The sequence below is a fragment of the Labeo rohita genome, chromosome 16 (genome assembly GCF_022985175.1).
Source record: "Labeo rohita strain BAU-BD-2019 chromosome 16, IGBB_LRoh.1.0, whole genome shotgun sequence".
In the NCBI taxonomy this organism is placed as follows: domain Eukaryota; kingdom Metazoa; phylum Chordata; class Actinopteri; order Cypriniformes; family Cyprinidae; genus Labeo; species Labeo rohita.
This window is the reverse complement of record NC_066884.1, coordinates 1,571,145-1,590,807: the sequence shown is the minus strand read 5'-3', so window position 1 is coordinate 1,590,807 and position 19,663 is coordinate 1,571,145. Positions and strand designations below refer to the sequence as shown.

The following is a 19,663-nucleotide window of genomic DNA, read 5'->3' as shown; positions in this document are numbered from 1 at the left end:
TTTATAGTACTTTATATTTTCATGGGTTTAGTTTCAGCTTTATTGTAGCAAACTATAATTCATTACAATACATTAATTTTTTATAGTTATTTTCTGCATTGAAAATCTTTTTAGACGAGTATGATGCTTTTTTAAATATATATATAATCAATATAATCTCAACATGATAGAGATCGTTTGTGCGAAATCTGAACCTAATCTTTGGAAAAATGAAAACAATCAAAATTCAGTATTACAGATAATTGAATTCATGTCATATGTGTTAAAGAACTAAATATTTACAGCGTAAAACAGAAGAATATGCACAACACGTGCTCACACTAACATGCGATCGTCAACACTGACATCTGCTGGAGAACATCACGAATGACAGGCTCGTGACGTTTTTTACCTTTAACAGTTAACACTTTTTAACTAGACATATATTTTATTAAAAGCACTGTAATGATTAAAATATGTGAAAACTAATGTGTGGATTATAGTAAAATAAAATAATAAAAATAACAAAAATAAATAAAAACGAAACTTTACGCGCCATTGCAGTAACGGCTGTGTCCGACAGGCGGCGCGCGGAACTGGGCTGTTCTTACGGGAAGCGCGTTCACGAGAGGAGCTGAAGAGTGTTTACAAAGACAACAGATTATTGTTTCACATCCACAAATTGAAGTTTAAAAAGTGAGTCGAGCGCTTAATCTTCAGTTGTTACACTACAGTCCGCATCGACAGGTGAGTTCAGAAAGTTTCCTCATCACTGAAGTGAAAACGAAAGTGTGTCATGTTTCGCAACTTTACATTGATTTGTGTCTTTTGTTCTGTTTCATTGTCATTGTGTAATTGTTTGTACTTCTATTTTCTTATTGAATATTGGGATGTTCATGTTTTCGTAGTTGTTTCGCAAAGTTTATACCGTGTTATAAGAGCTTTTATAGGTTTTCGCCACGTTTTTGATGTTGTGAGGGACGCAAATGTCACTCAGGGATTAAAATGGCGATTCTGAGGACTGGAAAAACATAGAAATTAATAAAAGAGTCAAAGTTGATCTACGTCTGTGTAGTAAATGTATTTTATCTTTATGCTGTAAAATATTTAATCGTCTAAATTCTAGATTTTCGATGATTTTATTCAGTGAAGATGGACATAGTGGGGAAAACCTTTATATAGATAAACAGATGAATAGAGAGATGTAAATTATTTATTTTAATAATCATCATTATCATTATCATCTTCACTCCAGAGTTTACTGAATGAAAATCTTGCAACATTTTGACAATTTAATATATACATGCCCCACTTTATTTATTTATTCATTTATTTACTATATTTGATTTATTTTTACGTATGTATTTCTATTTATTATATTGTTAATATATAATATAATTATATTTATTATATTATTTATATATAATATAATTATAATTATTTATATATATATATATATATATATATATATATATATACATATTAAAATAGTAAAAAAGTAATATTGTGATTATTACAAGTCAAATTTTCTGTATGAATATATTGCAAATTATTGACTACTGTATAATTACTTTTTTAAATATGATTTTTATTATATTTTCATGATGTTTCTATTTATGTTTGTTTATGTTGTATTTTATTTTATTTATTTTATTATTATTTACTATATTTTATGTATATTTGTTATGTATTTATTTTTATTATATAGTTTATTATATATATATATATGAATTAATATTTATTTTACTTAAGTTTATATATATATATATACAACAGTAAAAACATCAATTATTACAAGTCAAATTTATTTATGAATATATAATTGTTTTTTAAATAGAATTTTTTATTGTTTCTGTTTATTCTTTATTTATTTATTTTTATGTTAATCATCATTTTAATCATCATAAGAGTTCAGAAGATCTTCCAATATGTTGACAATTTATGTTATTAAATATATAGATACCCCACTATATATATTTATTTATTTATTATGCTTTTATATTTTGTTTATTATATATAATTTACTATTTATTATACTTTATATATAGATAGATAGATAGATGTAAATTATTTATTTTAATAATCATCATTATCATTATCATTTTCACTCCAGAGTTTACTGAATGAAAATCCAGCAATTTTTCTTCCAACATTTTGACAATTTAATATATACATGCCCCACTTTATTTATTTATTCATTTATTTATTATTTACTATATTTGATTTATTTTTACGTATGTATTTCTATTTACTATATTGTTTATATATAATATAATTATAATTATTTATTACTATTTATTATATTGTTTATATATAATATAATTATAATTATATATATATATATATATATATATATACATTAATTAAAATAGTAAAAACAGTAATATTGTGATTATTACAAGTCAAAATTTCTGTATGAATATATTGCAAATTGTTGACTACTGTATAATTACTTTTTTAAATATGATTTTTATTATATTTTCATGATGTTTCTATTTATTTTTATTTATATTGTATTTTATTTTATTTATTTTATTATTATTTACTATATTTTATGTATATTTATTATGTATTTATTTTCATTATATAATTTATTATATATATATATATATATATATATATATATAAAAACATCAATTATTACAAGTCAAATTTATTTATTTATATAATTGTTGACAATTTATGTTATTAAATATATAGATACCCCACTATATATATTTACTTATGTACTATATTTATTATATATAATATAATATATTTATTTATTTATTATGCTTTTATATTTTGTTTATTATATATAATTTACTATTTATTATACTTTATAGATAGATAGATAGATAGATAGATAAAATGAGTTAAAACAGAAAAAACAGTAATATTGTGAAATATTACAAGTCAGATTGTTGATTGTTGAATGTTGACTACTGTATAATTATTTTTTTAAACGATTTTTATTATATTTTCATTATGTTTCTTTTTATTTTTTATTCATGTTTATATATTTTAATTTATATTTTTTATATATTTAAATTTATTATATTGTTTATTATGTATATATAATTGTTATTTATAATATGTGTATATATAAATGTATATATTATGTATATATAAATAACTATTTATTACAGTAGAAACATTAATATTGTGAAATGATATCACAAGTAATTTTTTAAAATATGATTTTATTATATATTCATTGTTTCTATTTAATTGTATATATGTTTATATTGTATGTTATTTATTTATATATTTTTTATTTACTTATTGTTTATTTATATTTAATATGTATTTATATTTATTATATTGTTTATATACAGTGGGTACGGAAAGTATTCAGACCCCCTTAAATGTTTCACTCTTTGTTATATTGCAGCCATTTGCTAAAATCATTTAAGTTCATTTTTTTTTCCTCATTAATGTACACACAGCACCCCATATTGACAGAAAAACACAGAATTGTTGACATTTTTGCAGATTTATTAAAAAGAAAAACTGAAATGTCACATGGTCCTAAGTATTCAGACCCTTTGCTCAGTATTTAGTAGAAGCACCTTTTGATCTAATACAGCCATGAGTCTTTTTGGGAAAGATGCAACAAGTTTTTCACACCTGGATTTGGGGATCCTCTGCCATTCCTCCTTGCAGATCCTCTCCAGTTCTGTCAGGTTGGATGGTAAACGTTGGTGGACAGACATTTTTAGGTCTCTCCAGAGATGCTCAATTGGGTTTAAGTCAGGGCTCTGGCTGGGCCATTCAAGAACAGTCACGGAGTTGTTGTGAAGCCACTCCTTCGTTATTTTAGCTGTGTGCTTAGGGTCATTGTCTTGTTGGAAGGTAAATCTTCGGCCCAGTCTGAGGTCCTGAGCACTCTGGAGAAGGTTTTCGTCCAGGATATCCCTGTACTTGGCCGCATTCATCTTTCCCTCGATTGCAACCAGTCATGCTGTCCCTGCAGCTGAAAAACACCCCCACAGCATGATGCTGCCACCACCATGCTTCACTCTTGGGACTGTATTGGACAGGTGATGAGCAGTGCCTGGTTTTCTCCACACATATCGCTTAGAATTAAGGCCAAAAAGTTCTATCTTGGTCTCATCAGACCAGAGAATCTTATTTCTCACCATCTTGGAGTCCTTCAGGTGTTTTTCATGTGTCTTGCACTGAGGAGAGGCTTCCGTCGGGCCACTCAGCCCTAAAGCCCCGACTGGTGGAGGGCTGCAGTGATGCTTGACTTTCTACAATTTTCTCCCATCTCCCGACTGCATCTCTGGAGCTCAGCCACAGTGATCTTTGGGTTCTTCTTTACCTCTCTCACCAAGGCTCTTCTCCCCCGATAGCTCAGTTTGGCCGGACGGCCAGCTCTAGGAAGGCTTCTGGTCGTCCCAAACGTCTTTCATTTAAGGATTATGGAGGCCACTGTGCTCTTAGGAACCTTAAGTGCAGCAGAAATTTTTTTGTAACCTTGGCCAGATCTGTGCCTTGCCACAATTCTGTCTCTGAGCTCTTCAGGCAGTTCCTTTGACCTCATGATTCTCATTTGCTCTGACATGCACTGTGAGCTGTAAGGTCTTATATAGACAGGTGTGTGGCTTTCCTAATCAAGTCCAGTCAGTATAATCAAACACAGCTGGACTCAAATGAAGCTGTAGAACCATCTCAAGGATGATCAGAAGAAATGGACAGCACCTGAGTTAAATATATGAGTGTCACAGCAAAGGGTCTGAATATTTAGGACCATGTGATATTTCAGTTTTTCTTTTTTAATAAATCTGCAAAAATGTCAACAATTCTGTGTTTTTCTGTCAATATGGGGTGCTGTGTGTACATTAATGAGGAAAACAAAATGAACTTAAATGATTTTAGCAAATGGCTGCAATATAACAAAGAGTGAAAAATGTAAGGTGGTCTGAATACTTTCCGTACCCACTGTACATATATCGGATCAACACGCGCAAGGCTGCTGGACCAGACGGTATCCCTGGGCACGTACTGAGGGCATGTGCAGAGCAGCTCGCTGGAGTATTCACAGACATTTTTAATATGTCCCTTCCCAAGCAGCTGTACCAGCATGCTTTAAATCTACTTCAGTTGTGCCAGTGCCGAAACACTCTAGCCCAACATGCCTGAATGACTACCGCCCTGTAGCACTCACACCCATCATTATGAAGTGCTTTGAGCAGTTGGTCCTGAACACCTAAAGGAGTCTCTTCAGTCCTCACTGGACCCACACCAGTTTGCCTACCGTGGCAATAGGAGTACAGAGGACGCAGTCTCCATAGCGCTGCACTCTGCACTCACACACCTGGACAGTACAAACACCTATGCACGAATGCTGTTTGTTGACTTTAGCTCAGCATTCAAAGTTAATCACCAAACTCAGAGACCTGGACATTAACACCTCACTCTGTAACTGGATTATGGACTTTCTGACCAGCAGACCTCAGCATATTAGGTCAGGCCACATCTGCTCCACTACCATCACGCTCAACACTGGTGTACCACAGGGCTGTGTGCTGAGCCCCTTCCTTTCCTCCCTCTTCACCAGACTGCAGGCCTGTGCATGGACCTAACACCATCATCAAGTTTGCAGACGATACTACGGTGATCGGTCTCATCAGCAACAACCATGAGACTGCCTACAGGGAGGAGATCAAGCACCTGGCCACTTGGTGCACAGACAGTAATCTGCTCCTTAACACCACTAAGACCAAGAAGAGGTTCACATGAACCCATTCACATCAACGGGATCTCACGTCTCATCCTTCCAGTTCTTGGGAACCCACATTTTGGAGGACCTATCCTGGACCACCAACACCTCTAGCCTGGTCAAGAAGGCTCGCCAGTGCCTCTTCTTCTTGAGAACACTTAAGAAGAACCAGCTGTCCTCAGCCATCCTGGTGAACTTCTATCGCTGTATATATATACACCACCGTTCAAAAGTTCGGGGTCAGTAAGACTTGTAACAGTCTTTAAAGAAGTCTCTTATGCTCATCAAGGCTGCATTTATTTGATTAAAAATATAGAAAAAAAACAGTAATATTGCAAATTTTTTTTTTTAAATTGTAAATTGTTTTTACAATATAAAATAATGTTTTTTATTTTAACATACTTTACATAGAATTTATTCCTGTGATGAAAAGCTGAATTTTTATCAGCTGTTACTCCAGTCTTAAGTTTCACATGATCCTTCAGAAATCATTCTAATATGCGGATTTATTATTAGAATGATCAATGTTGGATAATATCAACAGTTGTGCTGCCAAATATTTTTTGGAACCTGTGATTTTTTTTTCAGGATTCTTTCATGAATAACAAGTTTAAAAAGTACAGTGTTTATTCAAAATATAAATATTTTATAACAATGTAAATTATTTATTATTAACTTTTAATAAACTTTTAATTATTAACTTAATACATCCTTGGTGAATAAAAGTGTTAATTTCTTTAAAAAAAAAAAAAAAAAAAGAAACAATAAAAATGTACTGACTCCAAACTTTTGAACGATAGTGTATATATATCTTACATATATCTGTACATGTCTATTTGTAAATTCCTGTTTATAGAAAATAGCAACCTGTACATTATGTTCATATCTATCTGCAAATTCCTGATTACAGTTAATAGCAGCTTTTATATATTGTTCATCTATTTGTAAATCTCTGATTATAGTTACTAGCAATCTGTATATTATGCTCACAGTATATCCATCTGTAAATATCACCCATAGTCTCTCACTGCACATATCCCTTTTAAGTGCACTTATAACTTATACCTTTATCCTGCACTTCCTGCTTATTGCACTCCTGGTTAGACCTGAACTGCATTTCGTTGCCTTGTACTTGTACATGTGTAATGACAATAAAGCTGAATCTAATCTAATCTAATATATATCTAAAATAAAATAGTAAAAACAGTAATATTGTGATTATTACAAGTCAAATTTTCTGTATGAATATATTGCAAATTATTGACTACTGTATAATTACTTTTTTTAATATGATTTTTATTATATTTTCATGATGTTTCTATTTATTTTTCTTTATATTGTATTTTATTTTATTTATGTATTTTATTATTATTTACTATATTTTATGTATATTTATTATGTATTTATATTTATTATATAGTTTATTATATATATATATATATATAAAAATTACTATTTATTTTACTTACGTTTATATACATATATATATATGTGTGTGTGTATATATATATATACACAACTGTAAAAACATCAATTATTACAAGTCAAATTTATTTATGAATATATAATTGTTTTTTTAAATATAATTTTTTAATTGTTTCTGTTTTTCTTTATTTATTTTATTTTTATTTTATCATCATTTTAATCATCATCAGAGTTCACTGTATGTTATTAAATATATAGATACCACACTATATATATTTATTTATGTACTATATTTATTATATATATAATATAATATATTTATTTATTTATTATATTTATTTATTATGCTTTTATATATTGTTTATTATATATAATTTACTATTTATTATACGTTATATATATATATGTATAGATAGATAGATGAAATGAGATAAAATGAGTTAAAACAGAAAAACAGTAATATTGTGAAATATTACAAGTCAAATTGTTGATTGTTGAATGTTGACTACTGTATAATTATTTTTTAATACTATTTTTATTATATTTTCATTATGTTTCTTTTTATTTTCTATTTATATTTATATATTTTCATATTTTTTTATATATTTATATTTATTATATTGTTTATTATGTATATATATAATTATTTATAATATGTGTATATATAAATGTATATATTATGTATATATAACTATTTATTACAGTAAAAACATTAATATTGTGAAATGATATCACAAGTCCATTTTTAAATATGATTTTTAATATATATTCATTGTTTTATGTAAGTTTATATATGTTTATATTGTATGTTATTTATTTATAGATTTTTTTTTTAATTATTTTTGATTTATATTTAATATGCATTTATATTTATTATATTGTTTATATATATATATATATATATATATATATATATGCTTATATGCTTTACTATTTATTACACTTAAGTTATGTTGACTACTGTATAATTATTAGTTTTGTTATATAGATATATATATATATATATATATAAAATTACAAATTCCAAAAATCATGTTTATATTGTTATATGTATGTTATATTATTTTATTATTATTTGTTGTGTTAGTTAGCTGTGTTAATTAGTTATTATAGCTATTTTTTACTTCAAATCAAAGTAACCCAACAGATTGAGATGAATTGGAATGCACAATTAAAAAACATTAATTTTTGATAATTTTTAATTTTTTTTTCAGAACTGAGATCCAGTCATGGCACAAAACAAAAGCGGCTACACTCGTTTTGAAAACCCTCCTCCTGTCTCCGGTGTGGATCAGCCGGCGCCGCCGGGTTTCATGATGCCTCCGTCTTATGACGCCAGTGTTCCTTACGGCGGTCCGGAGGCCGGCGTTCCCGTCGTCATACCCGTCGGACCGGCGTATCCTCCACCCGCCGCTTTCGGGAATCCCATGTACGGCCAGGAAGGCTCTGGATGTCCACCGTACCCGTATCCTCCAGCGGCTCCGTATGTGGCAGGGACATACAGCAGCGGACCGTACGAACAACCGCATCCATACGGTACGACATTTAACCTCACGTACGCGTCACTCTTTGTTCATAAAGTCTGAAGTAAGTTCTGTTTGGTGACAGCAGTGGCGATGAGTGAGCCGGGACAGGATCCTCCTCCAGACTATGACACCGAACAGTTCATCAGCTCTGGGCTCGATAATCAAGCCGTCAGAAGACTCTTCATCCGCAAGGTAAACACTGACACAGAACAAACCTTCATTACAAGAACAATAAAACATTCAACTGAGTCAAGTTCATCAGAAAGCATCATGTTCACATATTTTCAGTTAGTTTTTATTTTAGTTAAAGTTTTAGTCATTTTGGTGGCTTTGTCATTTTTATTTTTTTTATTTTTGTATTAATTTTGATTTTGAGAAATGTTTAAATTAGTTTATATTTTTCTTTTTTTTTTTTTTTAAGTTTTAGCAATTTTGTTGTTGTCATTTTTATTGTTAGTTTTTATTTTTTTATTTTATTTTATTTTATCATTTCTGTGTCAAGTTAAAAATGAAATGAACTAAATGAAATGTGTTTTTTAAATGTGTCTTTATAGTTTTTATGAATTTTTTTTATTTCTGTTTTAATTTTAGTTGTTTTTGGTACATTGAGTTAATCTAAATGAAAATGAGAAATGTTTTAATTAGAGTTTGTTTTTATATATTTTTTATTTTAATTTGACTTTTTATTGTTTTGTCATTTTTATTAGTTTTTGTTCTTAATTTTTGTTAATATTAGTATTTCTTAGGGTGTTTTTGTCATTTTTATTTTTTTCTAATATATCTCGATAGGTTTTATTAATTTTTAGTTATTTTAGTACATTAGTTAAATTAAAAGAAAAATGTTTTTTATTTTTATAGTTTTTGTAATTTTTATTAGTTTTGTTCTTTAAATGTCACTATTTTTTTTTTATTCATTTAATTTTCATTTTTTAGTCATTTTAGTACATCAGTTAAATTAAAATATAATCAAATTTTAAATTAAACCTTTTTAGCAAAAGGTTTTTAGCAAAAGGTTTAGTAATTTTGTTCTGTTGTTATAGTTTTTAGCAGTTTTTTAAAGTCTTTATTTATTAAATTAATTTTGTTATTGAGAAATGTTTTAATTAGTTTATATTTTTACATTTTTTCATTTTAATTTAATCTAAAGTTTTAGCAATTTTGTTGTCATTTTTATTTTTATTTTAATATATTTATTTTTATATTTTAGTTTGTCACAAATAAATAAAAATGAGAAAAGGTATAATTTGTTTTTATTTTTTAGATTTTTAATTTTAACTTTAGTTTAAGTTTTAGTGATTTTGTTTTTTTGGCAATTTCATTGGTTTCAAATGTAATAGACATTTAAAAAAATATTTACATTTTATTTGTAGTTCTTTTTAGTACATTGAATTAATCTTAATAAAAATGAGAAATGTTGGAATTAGTTTTTATTTTTAATTTGTCATTTTAACTTTGGCTAAAGTTTTAGCAATTTTGTTGTCATTTTTATTTTATTTTTATATCTTTATTTTTTTCTTTTAGTTTGTCACATCAAGTTAAACTAAATAAAAATGAGAAAAGTTTCAATTTGTTTTTATTTTTTTATTTTTAATTTTAACTTTAGTTGAAGTTTTAGTGATTTTGTTTGTTTGTTTTTACAATTTCATTAGTTTTAAATGTAATAGAAAAAAAAAAATTACATTTTATTTGTAGTTCTTTTTAGTACATTGAATTAATCTAAATAAAAATGAGAAATTAGTTTATATTTTTACATTTTTTATTTTAATTTTGGCTAAAGTTTTAGCAATTTTGTTGTCATTTTTATTTTGTTTTTAATATCATTATTTTTTTTCTTTTATTTTTAATATTTTTAATTTTAACTTTAATTAAAGTTTTTATATAAGACATTTTATTTGTAGTTCTTTTTAGTACATTGAGTTCATCTATATAAAAATGAGAATGTTGGAATTATTTTTTATATTTCATTTGTCATTGTATTATTTTTGTTAATAGGTTTGTATAGTTTTCATTATTTTTATTTCGGTTTTAGTCACTACTTCAAGTGAAATAAAATGCAAACAAGAAATGTTTGAATTATTTTTATTTTTATGTTTGTAATTTTAGTTAACGTTTTAGTATGTTTAGTCATTTTTTTATCATTTTATTTGTTGTCTGTAAAGTTTTTTTTTAATTTCAGTTTTAATTATTTTAAAAAAGTTATTTGTATATATATATATATATATATATATATATATATATACTTTCAGTTATTGTTTATTTTATTTCTCTGATTTGATTCATTACATTAATTTAATGTAAACTAAATAATTAACTGAATTAATAAATAATATATTATGTATTTATTTAAATTACTAAACTTTTTTGCAGTGTGCGAACAACTTTAGCTACCTGATGAAGTAAAATGTACTAAAATGTATTAATTATTAGGTAGAAAATAATTAATTGCAAAATTCCAAACAAAAACACAAAAAATATATTCAATTATAGTGTAAAAAATATTTTTTGTAAGAAAACACTAAAATGTGTAAAATTATAATTTTATATAAAAAAAATGATTAACATAAAATATGAAATTGTGATAAAATATGAAACTAAATAATTAATAATATATTTTTTATTATTAAATTATATATATATATATATATATATATATATATATATTTTTTTTTTTTTTTTTTTTTCAATTATTGTTTATTTTATTTCTCTGATTTGAGACGCAGTGGTGAGTTTTCATGTGGTTTTATTTGTGTTTTGCAGGTTTTTGCGGTTCTGAGTCTTCAGCTGGCTGTGACCTGCGGCTTTGTGGCCGTCTTCACTTTCGAGCCTCACGTTAAACTATTCGTGACGCAGAACGTCTGGACCTACTGGGTGGGCTACGTAGTGTTTCTAGTGCCCTACCTAGTGATCTTGTGCTGCGGAGAGTTTCGCAGGAAGCATCCGTGGAACCTCGTTTCATTGGTGAGTCTCTGATAACTGTAAAACAGATGCAAGTTCTTCGTTCAGGCATCGTAACGAGTGTTTTCTTGCGTCTCAGAGCATCCTGACGCTGGCGATGTCCTACATGGTGGGTGTGATTTCCAGCTTCTACGACACCGATATCGTGATGATGGCCATCGGCATTACAGTGCTGGTCTGCTTTACGGTGATCGTCTTCTCTCTGCAGGTCAGCGCTCGTCTTTCTGTTTCATAACCTGACACTTTTGTGCACTGCGATCAGAGTTGTAAATCTGTTTCCTGTCCAATCACAGACCAAGTATGACTTCACTTCCTGTTACGGCGTGCTGTTCGTGTGTTTCATCGTCCTGTTGTTCTTTGGGTTCCTTTGCATCTTCATGTACAACAGGATTTTGGATCTCATCTACTCGACGTTTGGCGCGCTGCTCTTCACCTGCGTAAGTCACTAGAGATCACATTAAAAACACCCGACATAACGTATTAAATCATAATCTAAAAAATAAATAAAACAATGATCAAAAATTTACAATTTCATTTACAAATTAAAATTCGTAAACAATCATGTAAAAAACAGATTGTAATTATTGTACTTAATTACGTAAAATAAACATTTATTATTATTTAAATTATTTAAAATTACTAACATTATTTACAGTGTAGTTAATTATAGTGTAAAATAAATTATTTTATTTATTTTTAAAATAAGTAAAAACAATCAACATAAAAACAAATCATTTTGGTTAAAGTTACTCAGTTACTTAAAAGTTTTTGCATGCGAAAATAAAATATATATTATTGATAGACCTTTTTAGGTCTGATAATAAAATAAATAAATAATTTTTGTTAAAATAAATCATTTTAAAATAAAAACAAAAAAGATAGCATTATAGTGCATATATATATATAAATATATATGTTTTATATATATATATATATATATATATATTATAGTGTAAAATAAATGATTTATTATTGAAATAAAAAAATTACAAAACACTACAATGTTACATTTTGTGAAAAATAAATTATTTATTATCTTTTAAAAATTATTTATTTCATTAAAACAAATCATTTTAGAGTTATTCAAAGTTACTCAGAAGTTTTTGCATATGAAAAATACAAGATATATATTTGATAGCTAAATAATAGAATAAATAATTTATTTTTAAAAATAATATAAAAAAATGTAAAAAGTAAAAACGATCAACATAAAACACTTCCTAAAAATGTGTTAGATTTTTGTTTATTTCAAATGTTTTATTTCATTAAAACAAGTAATTTTAGTTAAAGTTACTCAGTTACTTAAAAGTTTTTGCATGTGAAAATAAAATATATTTTTTATAGATCTTTTTAGGTCTGATAATAAAATAAATAAATAATTTTGTTAAAATAAAGAAACACTTTCTACAAATGTATGAAATTGTAATTTAAAAAAATAATAATTTAATAAATACATAATATATTATTTTAAATTTATTTAAATTTAAATAACTTTAGCTCTCTGGCAAAGTAAAAGTTTCTAAAATGTAAATAAAAAAAATAAAACACTCTAAAATGTGTTAAATTATCATTTTAAATAAAACAAAATTAAAAATAAAAATGCTTACTACAAACATATGACATTGTAATGTAAACTAAATTAATATATTATTAATTTATTTAAATTAATAAACTTTTTTCAGTGTGCAAACAACTTTAGCTACTAAGTAAAAAGTTACTAAAATGTATTAATTATTAGTTATAAAATAATTAATTGTTAAAATAAAAAAATCCAAATAAAAACACTAAAAATATATTCAATTATAGTGTAAAAAAAGATTTAATTTTTTTAAGAAAATGTGTAAAATTATAATTTTAAATAAAAAAAATGTTACATTTGAACATAAAATATACAATTGTGATGTAAACTAAATAATTAATTTAATTAATAAATAAAATATAAATTCATTTAAATTAATAAACATTTTCCAGTGTGCAAACATCTTTACCTACCTGGCGAAGGTAAAAAGTTACTAATATGTAATTAATTTAGTGTAAAAATAATTAATTATTAAAATAAATAAAAACACTAAAATATATTCAGTTATAGAACAAAATAAATAAATAATATATTTTTAAAATAAATTATTATATTAAAAAAAAACACAAAAATGTGTTAAATTATAATTGTAAAAAAAAAATTTAAAACACTTACTAAAAATTGTAATTTAAAATAAATACATTTAATTAATAATAATAATAATAATAATAATATTTATAATGAAAATAAATGATAAAAACACTTGCTAAAAAGATGAAATATTCTATGTATATACCTGCATGTGTCAAAGAACCGTGAAAATGATGAAAAAGACTTCAAATCTCATGTATAAATCCCTGTTGTAAGTAAACGCTTCATTTGGACTCGTATGTGTGTTGCAGTTCTTGGCCGTGGACACGCAGCTGCTTCTCGGGAACAAGAATCTTTCCCTAAATCCCGAGGAATACGTGTTTGCCGCTCTCAACCTGTATCTGGACATCATTCACATCTTCTTATACATTCTGCGCATCTTCGGAAGAAGCCGTGGCTGAAAGTCCAGCGCTGGAGAAACAAACACGGGAACACAAGAGCACTTCCAGACGAAGCGTGTCATTTACTTCTGTGTTACGACGCCGTCTCGTTTCCTCTTTTATATGCAGAGACAATGAAAGCGTTTGTACTTCCTGTGAAACTCTAGTCTCTGCTCTTGTACTCATTTGTATTAATACAATCAAGAGCAAATACACTGATTTATCTTATACTATGTTTATGTTCTCCATCCTTCGTTTTATGCATTCTGTTTTAGTTTTAAGAAGGGAATAAAAACATTTATATCAACAGATTCTTTGTTTTGGAATTTTTTGGTTTACATTCGAGTTCCACTGATGACATCACAGTCACATCTGATTCTGATTCTTGTGCTTTTATCAGAGACACAAGTCGAATCATTTGTGATTGATCGGTGAATCAGAGGAAAATGAGTGAGGAAAATCACCACAAACTGTGGCGTGAATTGAAAGAGCTGAAAATGTCACATTTGGATGGTGAAGAAAACACTGACGCAAACAGTTTTACATCAACCGATGGTCTGATGAGTCATTCAGGTAAGATTTTTCTGAAACTGTATGACCACAGAAAAATGTGTGTTTTAAATACAAATTTAATATTTTACATTTAGATTTTTATATTTAATATTATGTGAAGTATTTTATTTATTTATTTTTTTAAATAAAAAATAATAATAATAAGTTTATTTGATTTATTATTGTTTTATTATAAATTTTTACAAAAAAATGTACATATATTTAATTTTTTTATAAAGAATGTAAATATATTTATATATTTTTTTATATATATATATTTTAACAAATGATAAAAAAATATACATTTACATTTAATATGTGATTTAAAAATGATTAAAAAATAAATAATTTTTTAAAATATTTTTTTATTTTTTTATTTATTTGTTACATTATAATTGAATACACTTTAGTAAGTGTTTTTAATTTACAATTATTTCTTTAATAATATAAAAACAATATATATAATATAAAGAAAAAAGTTTATTGAATAAAAATACATAATTTTAAAATAAGTAATAAAATGTAATTTTTTTAATAAATTTAAATAATTTAATACATTTTAGTGTTTTTATTTTAAAATTATTTGTTTTAATAATATAAAGAGAAATGTGTTTATTGAATACATAATATTTTACATTTATAGTTTTATATTTAAGATGTGTTTTTGTTTTTTTTTAATAGAAAATAAAATTGATTTATTTGATTTATTTTTTTAATGTTTAAACATAAATGTAAATATATTTATATATATATTTTTATTATTTAACAAATTATAAAAAAATGTATACAATTACATTTAATATGTGATTTACAAATATTCTTTTTTTAATTTTTTAAAATACATTTTAATAACATTTAATAAGTTATTTATTTTACATTATATTTTAACTTGTTTAAATAAGCTATAATTAAATAATTTTTTAATAATTTTTACAATTTATATGTTACATTGTAATTGAATACACTTTAATATCACACTTTAATATTAATATTTCAATATATAAAAAAATGTGTTTATTGAATACATAATATTTTTACATTAATAATTTTATATTTAATGTGGAATGTTTTTTGTTGTTTTTCTTTAATAAATAATAAAATGTAATTGATTTATTTGATTTATTATTAAGATTTTTTAATTTCTTAAATTTAAATATATTTGATTTTTAAATACATTTAATATTTTATATTTTATAACAAATGATTAAAAATGTATACATTTACATTTAACATGTGATTTAAAAATAAATTAAAATAATTGTATTTTTTATTTTCTTAAAATACATTTTAATAAATTTTAATAATATTTAATAAGTTATATATTTAATATTTTATATTTTATAACAAATGATTAAAAATGTATACATTTACATTTAACGTGATTTAAAAATAAATTAAAATAATTGTATTTTTTATTTTTTATTTTCTTAAAATACATTTTAATAAATTTTAATAATATTTAATAAGTTATTTATTTTACATTATAATTTAACTTTTTGAATACACTAATTTTTTTTTATACATTTTAAAAATTATTTGTTACATTATAATTGAATACAGTTTAGTAAGTGTTTCTATTTTTAAATGATTTGTTTTAATAATGTGTTTACTGAATAAAAATAAATACATATTTTTAAAATAAATAATAAAATATAATTAATTTATTTTATTATTTAAATTATTTATTTATTTTAATAATTTTAAATATATTTTTTAATTAGAAAATGAATTAAATAATTTAAATTAAAATAATGAATTAAAGAAATAAATTAAAATAATTAATTTGATTTTTTTTTCTTTTATTTGTTAAGTTTTTTATGTGGAAAAAATGGTAAGTGTTCATATGTACAGTAAATATAAAGGTTGTGAGTAGAAAGCAGATATATGCATGGCATCTTTTATAAATGCACATATTTTAATCTATATGTTAACTTTAAATTCATTATTTTCGATAATGTTTACTGTAAATGCTGTGACTGTTGTTCAGGCAGGAGATCAGATATTGAGTGGAAGGACAGTGTGGATGAGAGCAGATTCAGAGATGAGCTGTTGAAAAGACCTCATAAGACGTCTTCACGTCTCAACCTGCTGCACACGGACGCTTTAACATCACCGCCATCGACATTTAATAACGATGAGCCGCCCGTCTGCTCCTTCAGACAGCAGGGAATGAGAGGTGTGTGAATCCTTCATTCACACCAGGTTGTTATAGTCAACTAAAACATTTTATTTCATTACTTGAAATAAAATATTAATTTAAATATTAAATTAAATGGAAATGGAAATATAAAAAAATATAATTTTAAAAATAATTTAAAAAATATAAAAAATATATTATATGAACCATTTATTTAGTGTTGCATGCCACAAATAAGAAATATCTCAATAAAACGAAAAAAAAATCTGTAAAAAAAAAAATAAAACTGTAAAATTAAAATGGAATGCTGTTCTGACTATTTTACATGGTGGAATAATAATAAAGAGATGATGTGTTGCTGTCAGCTCCAACTCAAAAAAACATTGTAACTTTTATTTTATTTTTATTAAAAGGTAAATAAATCCATGCATGGATGCAGTTTACATTTGTCTATAAAACTTACTAACAAAAATATCTGAATTTGAACCTGGTTCTGGTGTCCTGATGGTTAATCTGTTTAATTCCCGCAGATCCGAGCAGGTTACTGGGTGAAATCGCCTTCCAGCTGGACCGTCGAATCCTCTCGCATGTTTTCCAGGAACAATCCCGACTCTACGGATTCACCGTGCAGAACATCCTGGACAAAATCCAGCAGGTGATAAGAAATTATCTTTCCCACAATATTTATTAGAATATTTATAGGACAGACAGGCATGGATTATTTATTTAGTGTTGTGGCGATGACATTTTTTGTAATAAAAATGACAACAAAAACAACAAAAAACATTAACTAAAATAAAAAAGAAAATTGTATAATATTTAAATATTTAAAAAATGTAAAAAAATAAATAAATAATAATAATAATAAATTTTTTTAATATTTTTTTATTTTTTATTTTAGCCAAAGCAACATTTCTCATTTTCATTTAACTCGGTGTAGTAAAATAACACAAATATAAAAATAACAAAAAAAAAAATAAAAATATTACATGAACCGTTTATTTAGTTTTGCATGCCAGCAATTGTAAAATAAAAATAATAAAAACTATATAGAAAATGTAGGGTTTTTTTATAAGCATATAAAAATAACTAAATAAAACTAAAAAAAATCTGTAAAAATACTAAAAATACTAAAAGTGTAAAATTAAAATGGAAATTGGAAAATTAAATAAAATATTTAATAGTTATTTTTTTTTCAATAATTTTAAAAAATAACAAAAATAACAAAATATTATATGAGCAATTTATTTAGTATTGCATGCCAGCAATAATAAAATAAAATTAATAAAAACTATATAGAAAATGTAGGGTTTTTTTTTTTAAATAAACAAACAAACAACTAAATAAAACTGATTTAAATACCTGTAAAAAATTACTAAAACTGTAAAATTAAAATGGAAATGGAAAATATATATAAAATTTTCAAATAATTAAATATTTAAAAAATAAATAAATTAACTAAATTACATACATTTCTATATAGTTTTAATTCATTTTAACCGAGAAAAAATATATAAAAATATAAAACTAATAAAACAATCTGTTAAAAATACTAAAACTAAAATGGAGATGGAAAATGTAAACAAAATATTCAAATAATTAAAATTCAAACAATTTAATAATTTAAAAAATCAAACTAAATCAAATAAATAAATTAACAAATTATTTACTGTTGCATGCCAGCAAATTTTTCTCAGTTAAACTGAATAAAAAACTATATATAAAATGTAGTTTTTATATTTTAAAAAGTAATAAAAATGAATAAAATTACACAACAAAATTGCTAAAACCTTCACTAAAATAAAAATGGAAAATAAAACATTTAAATATTAAAATATTCTAAATAAATATTACATAAACTATATATTTAGTGTTGCATGCCAGCAATTGGAAAATATATTTTTCTCATTTAAAATAAATAAAAACTATACAGAACATGTAGTTGTTTTTAGTAAACAAACAAATAACTAAATAAAACTAATTAAAAAATCCACAAACAATTACTAAAACTGTCAAGTTAAAATGGAAATGGAAAATATAAATAAAAATATTCACGTTCAAATATTTAATAAATAAATCAATTATTTATTATTGCATGACAGCGAATTGGAAAATAAAAATGTTTTTTTTTTTTTCTCAGTTAAAATAAATAAAAACTATATAGAAAATGTAGTTTTTTATTTTTAAAAAATGACCAAAGCTTTAACCAAAATGAAAATGGAAAATGAAATATTTAAATATTCAAATATTCTAAATAAATAATTCATGAGCTCTATTTAGTGTTGCATGTCAGCAGTTGTAAAACATGTGGTTTAATATGCAGAAGCAGCTATAAATAATCTGTTGATAGCAAATTTTGTCCTGTGAATGCAAACAGTGTGGTTGTTGACTGTATGTGAATCCGCAGGTGTGTGTTCATCCTCTGAGCGGGACGGTGGATGAATTGTACAGGATCATGGACGGGCTTCATGTGCTGGGCTACAGCACGAGTCTTCATCCCGCCTTCAGCGAACTCGTCGTCAACGCCTTCGGCATCCTGAAGGAGCCTCCAGACGCGCTGGATCCGGCCTACAGCGATCCGATCGTCCTGCGCAGGGTGGTTGTGGACACGGCTCCGTCCCGACTGATGAAGGATCTGCTGCTGCTGCTCGACTGTCTGTGCTTCATGGCACGACGGGACGGGCGTCCGCTGTTCCTCTGGTAGAGAAATAAAGCACACAGAAACACAAGATCACACTGAGTCTGGAGTGAATGAGAGAAAATTCTAAGAGTAACATTTCACTGATATCATTTATATATTCATAAACTACTCAAAGTAAGAATTAAGATTTT

At 25.4% G+C, this 19,663-nt stretch overlaps 3 protein-coding genes across 3 annotated transcripts in view; 2 read left to right on the top strand and 1 right to left on the bottom strand.

Annotated features, from left to right (window-relative positions):
- The first annotated feature begins 562 nt into the window (after window positions 1-562).
- grinab (glutamate receptor, ionotropic, N-methyl D-aspartate-associated protein 1b (glutamate binding)) lies at window positions 563-14,451 on the top strand. The gene is made up of 7 exons (XM_051131484.1): window positions 563-726; window positions 8,326-8,647; window positions 8,720-8,829; window positions 11,395-11,595; window positions 11,672-11,800; window positions 11,886-12,029; window positions 14,014-14,451. The coding sequence occupies exons 2-7, from the start codon at window positions 8,341-8,343 to the stop codon at window positions 14,161-14,163; spliced, it is 1,041 nt and encodes a 346-aa protein (XP_050987441.1). The 5' UTR covers window positions 563-726; window positions 8,326-8,340; the 3' UTR covers window positions 14,164-14,451.
- LOC127178539 (sodium- and chloride-dependent transporter XTRP3) overlaps window positions 6,115-19,663 on the bottom strand; it is an 87,937-nt gene continuing 74,388 nt past the window's right edge. The window contains exon 12 of the transcript XR_007829410.1: window positions 6,115-6,256. The gene's annotated coding sequence lies outside the window, so the exon portion shown is untranslated. The remainder of the gene's footprint in view (window positions 6,257-19,663) is intronic.
- LOC127178558 (speriolin-like protein) lies at window positions 14,589-19,535 on the top strand. Its single transcript, XM_051131514.1, has 4 exons — window positions 14,589-14,715; window positions 16,682-16,870; window positions 17,344-17,519; window positions 19,239-19,535. Exons 1-4 carry the CDS (start codon window positions 14,589-14,591, stop codon window positions 19,533-19,535), a joined length of 789 nt encoding a protein of 262 aa, XP_050987471.1.

Excerpts from the sequence above, each read along its gene's own strand:
- LOC127178558 (XM_051131514.1), top strand. The coding sequence starts at position 14,589 with ATGAGTGAGGAAAATCACCACAAACTGTGGCGTGAATTGAAAGAGCTG. Across the intron at positions 14,716-16,681 it reads TGGTCTGATGAGTCATTCAG|GCAGGAGATCAGATATTGAG; the intron begins GTAAGATTTTTC and ends ACTGTTGTTCAG. Across the intron at positions 16,871-17,343 it reads CAGACAGCAGGGAATGAGAG|TCTGTTTAATTCCCGCAGAT; the intron begins GTGTGTGAATCC and ends CCTGATGGTTAA.
- grinab (XM_051131484.1), top strand. The coding sequence starts at position 8,341 with ATGGCACAAAACAAAAGCGGCTACACTCGTTTTGAAAACCCTCCTCCT. Across the intron at positions 8,830-11,394 it reads GAAGACTCTTCATCCGCAAG|GTTTTTGCGGTTCTGAGTCT; the intron begins GTAAACACTGAC and ends TGTGTTTTGCAG. Across the intron at positions 12,030-14,013 it reads GCGCGCTGCTCTTCACCTGC|TTCTTGGCCGTGGACACGCA; the intron begins GTAAGTCACTAG and ends TGTGTGTTGCAG.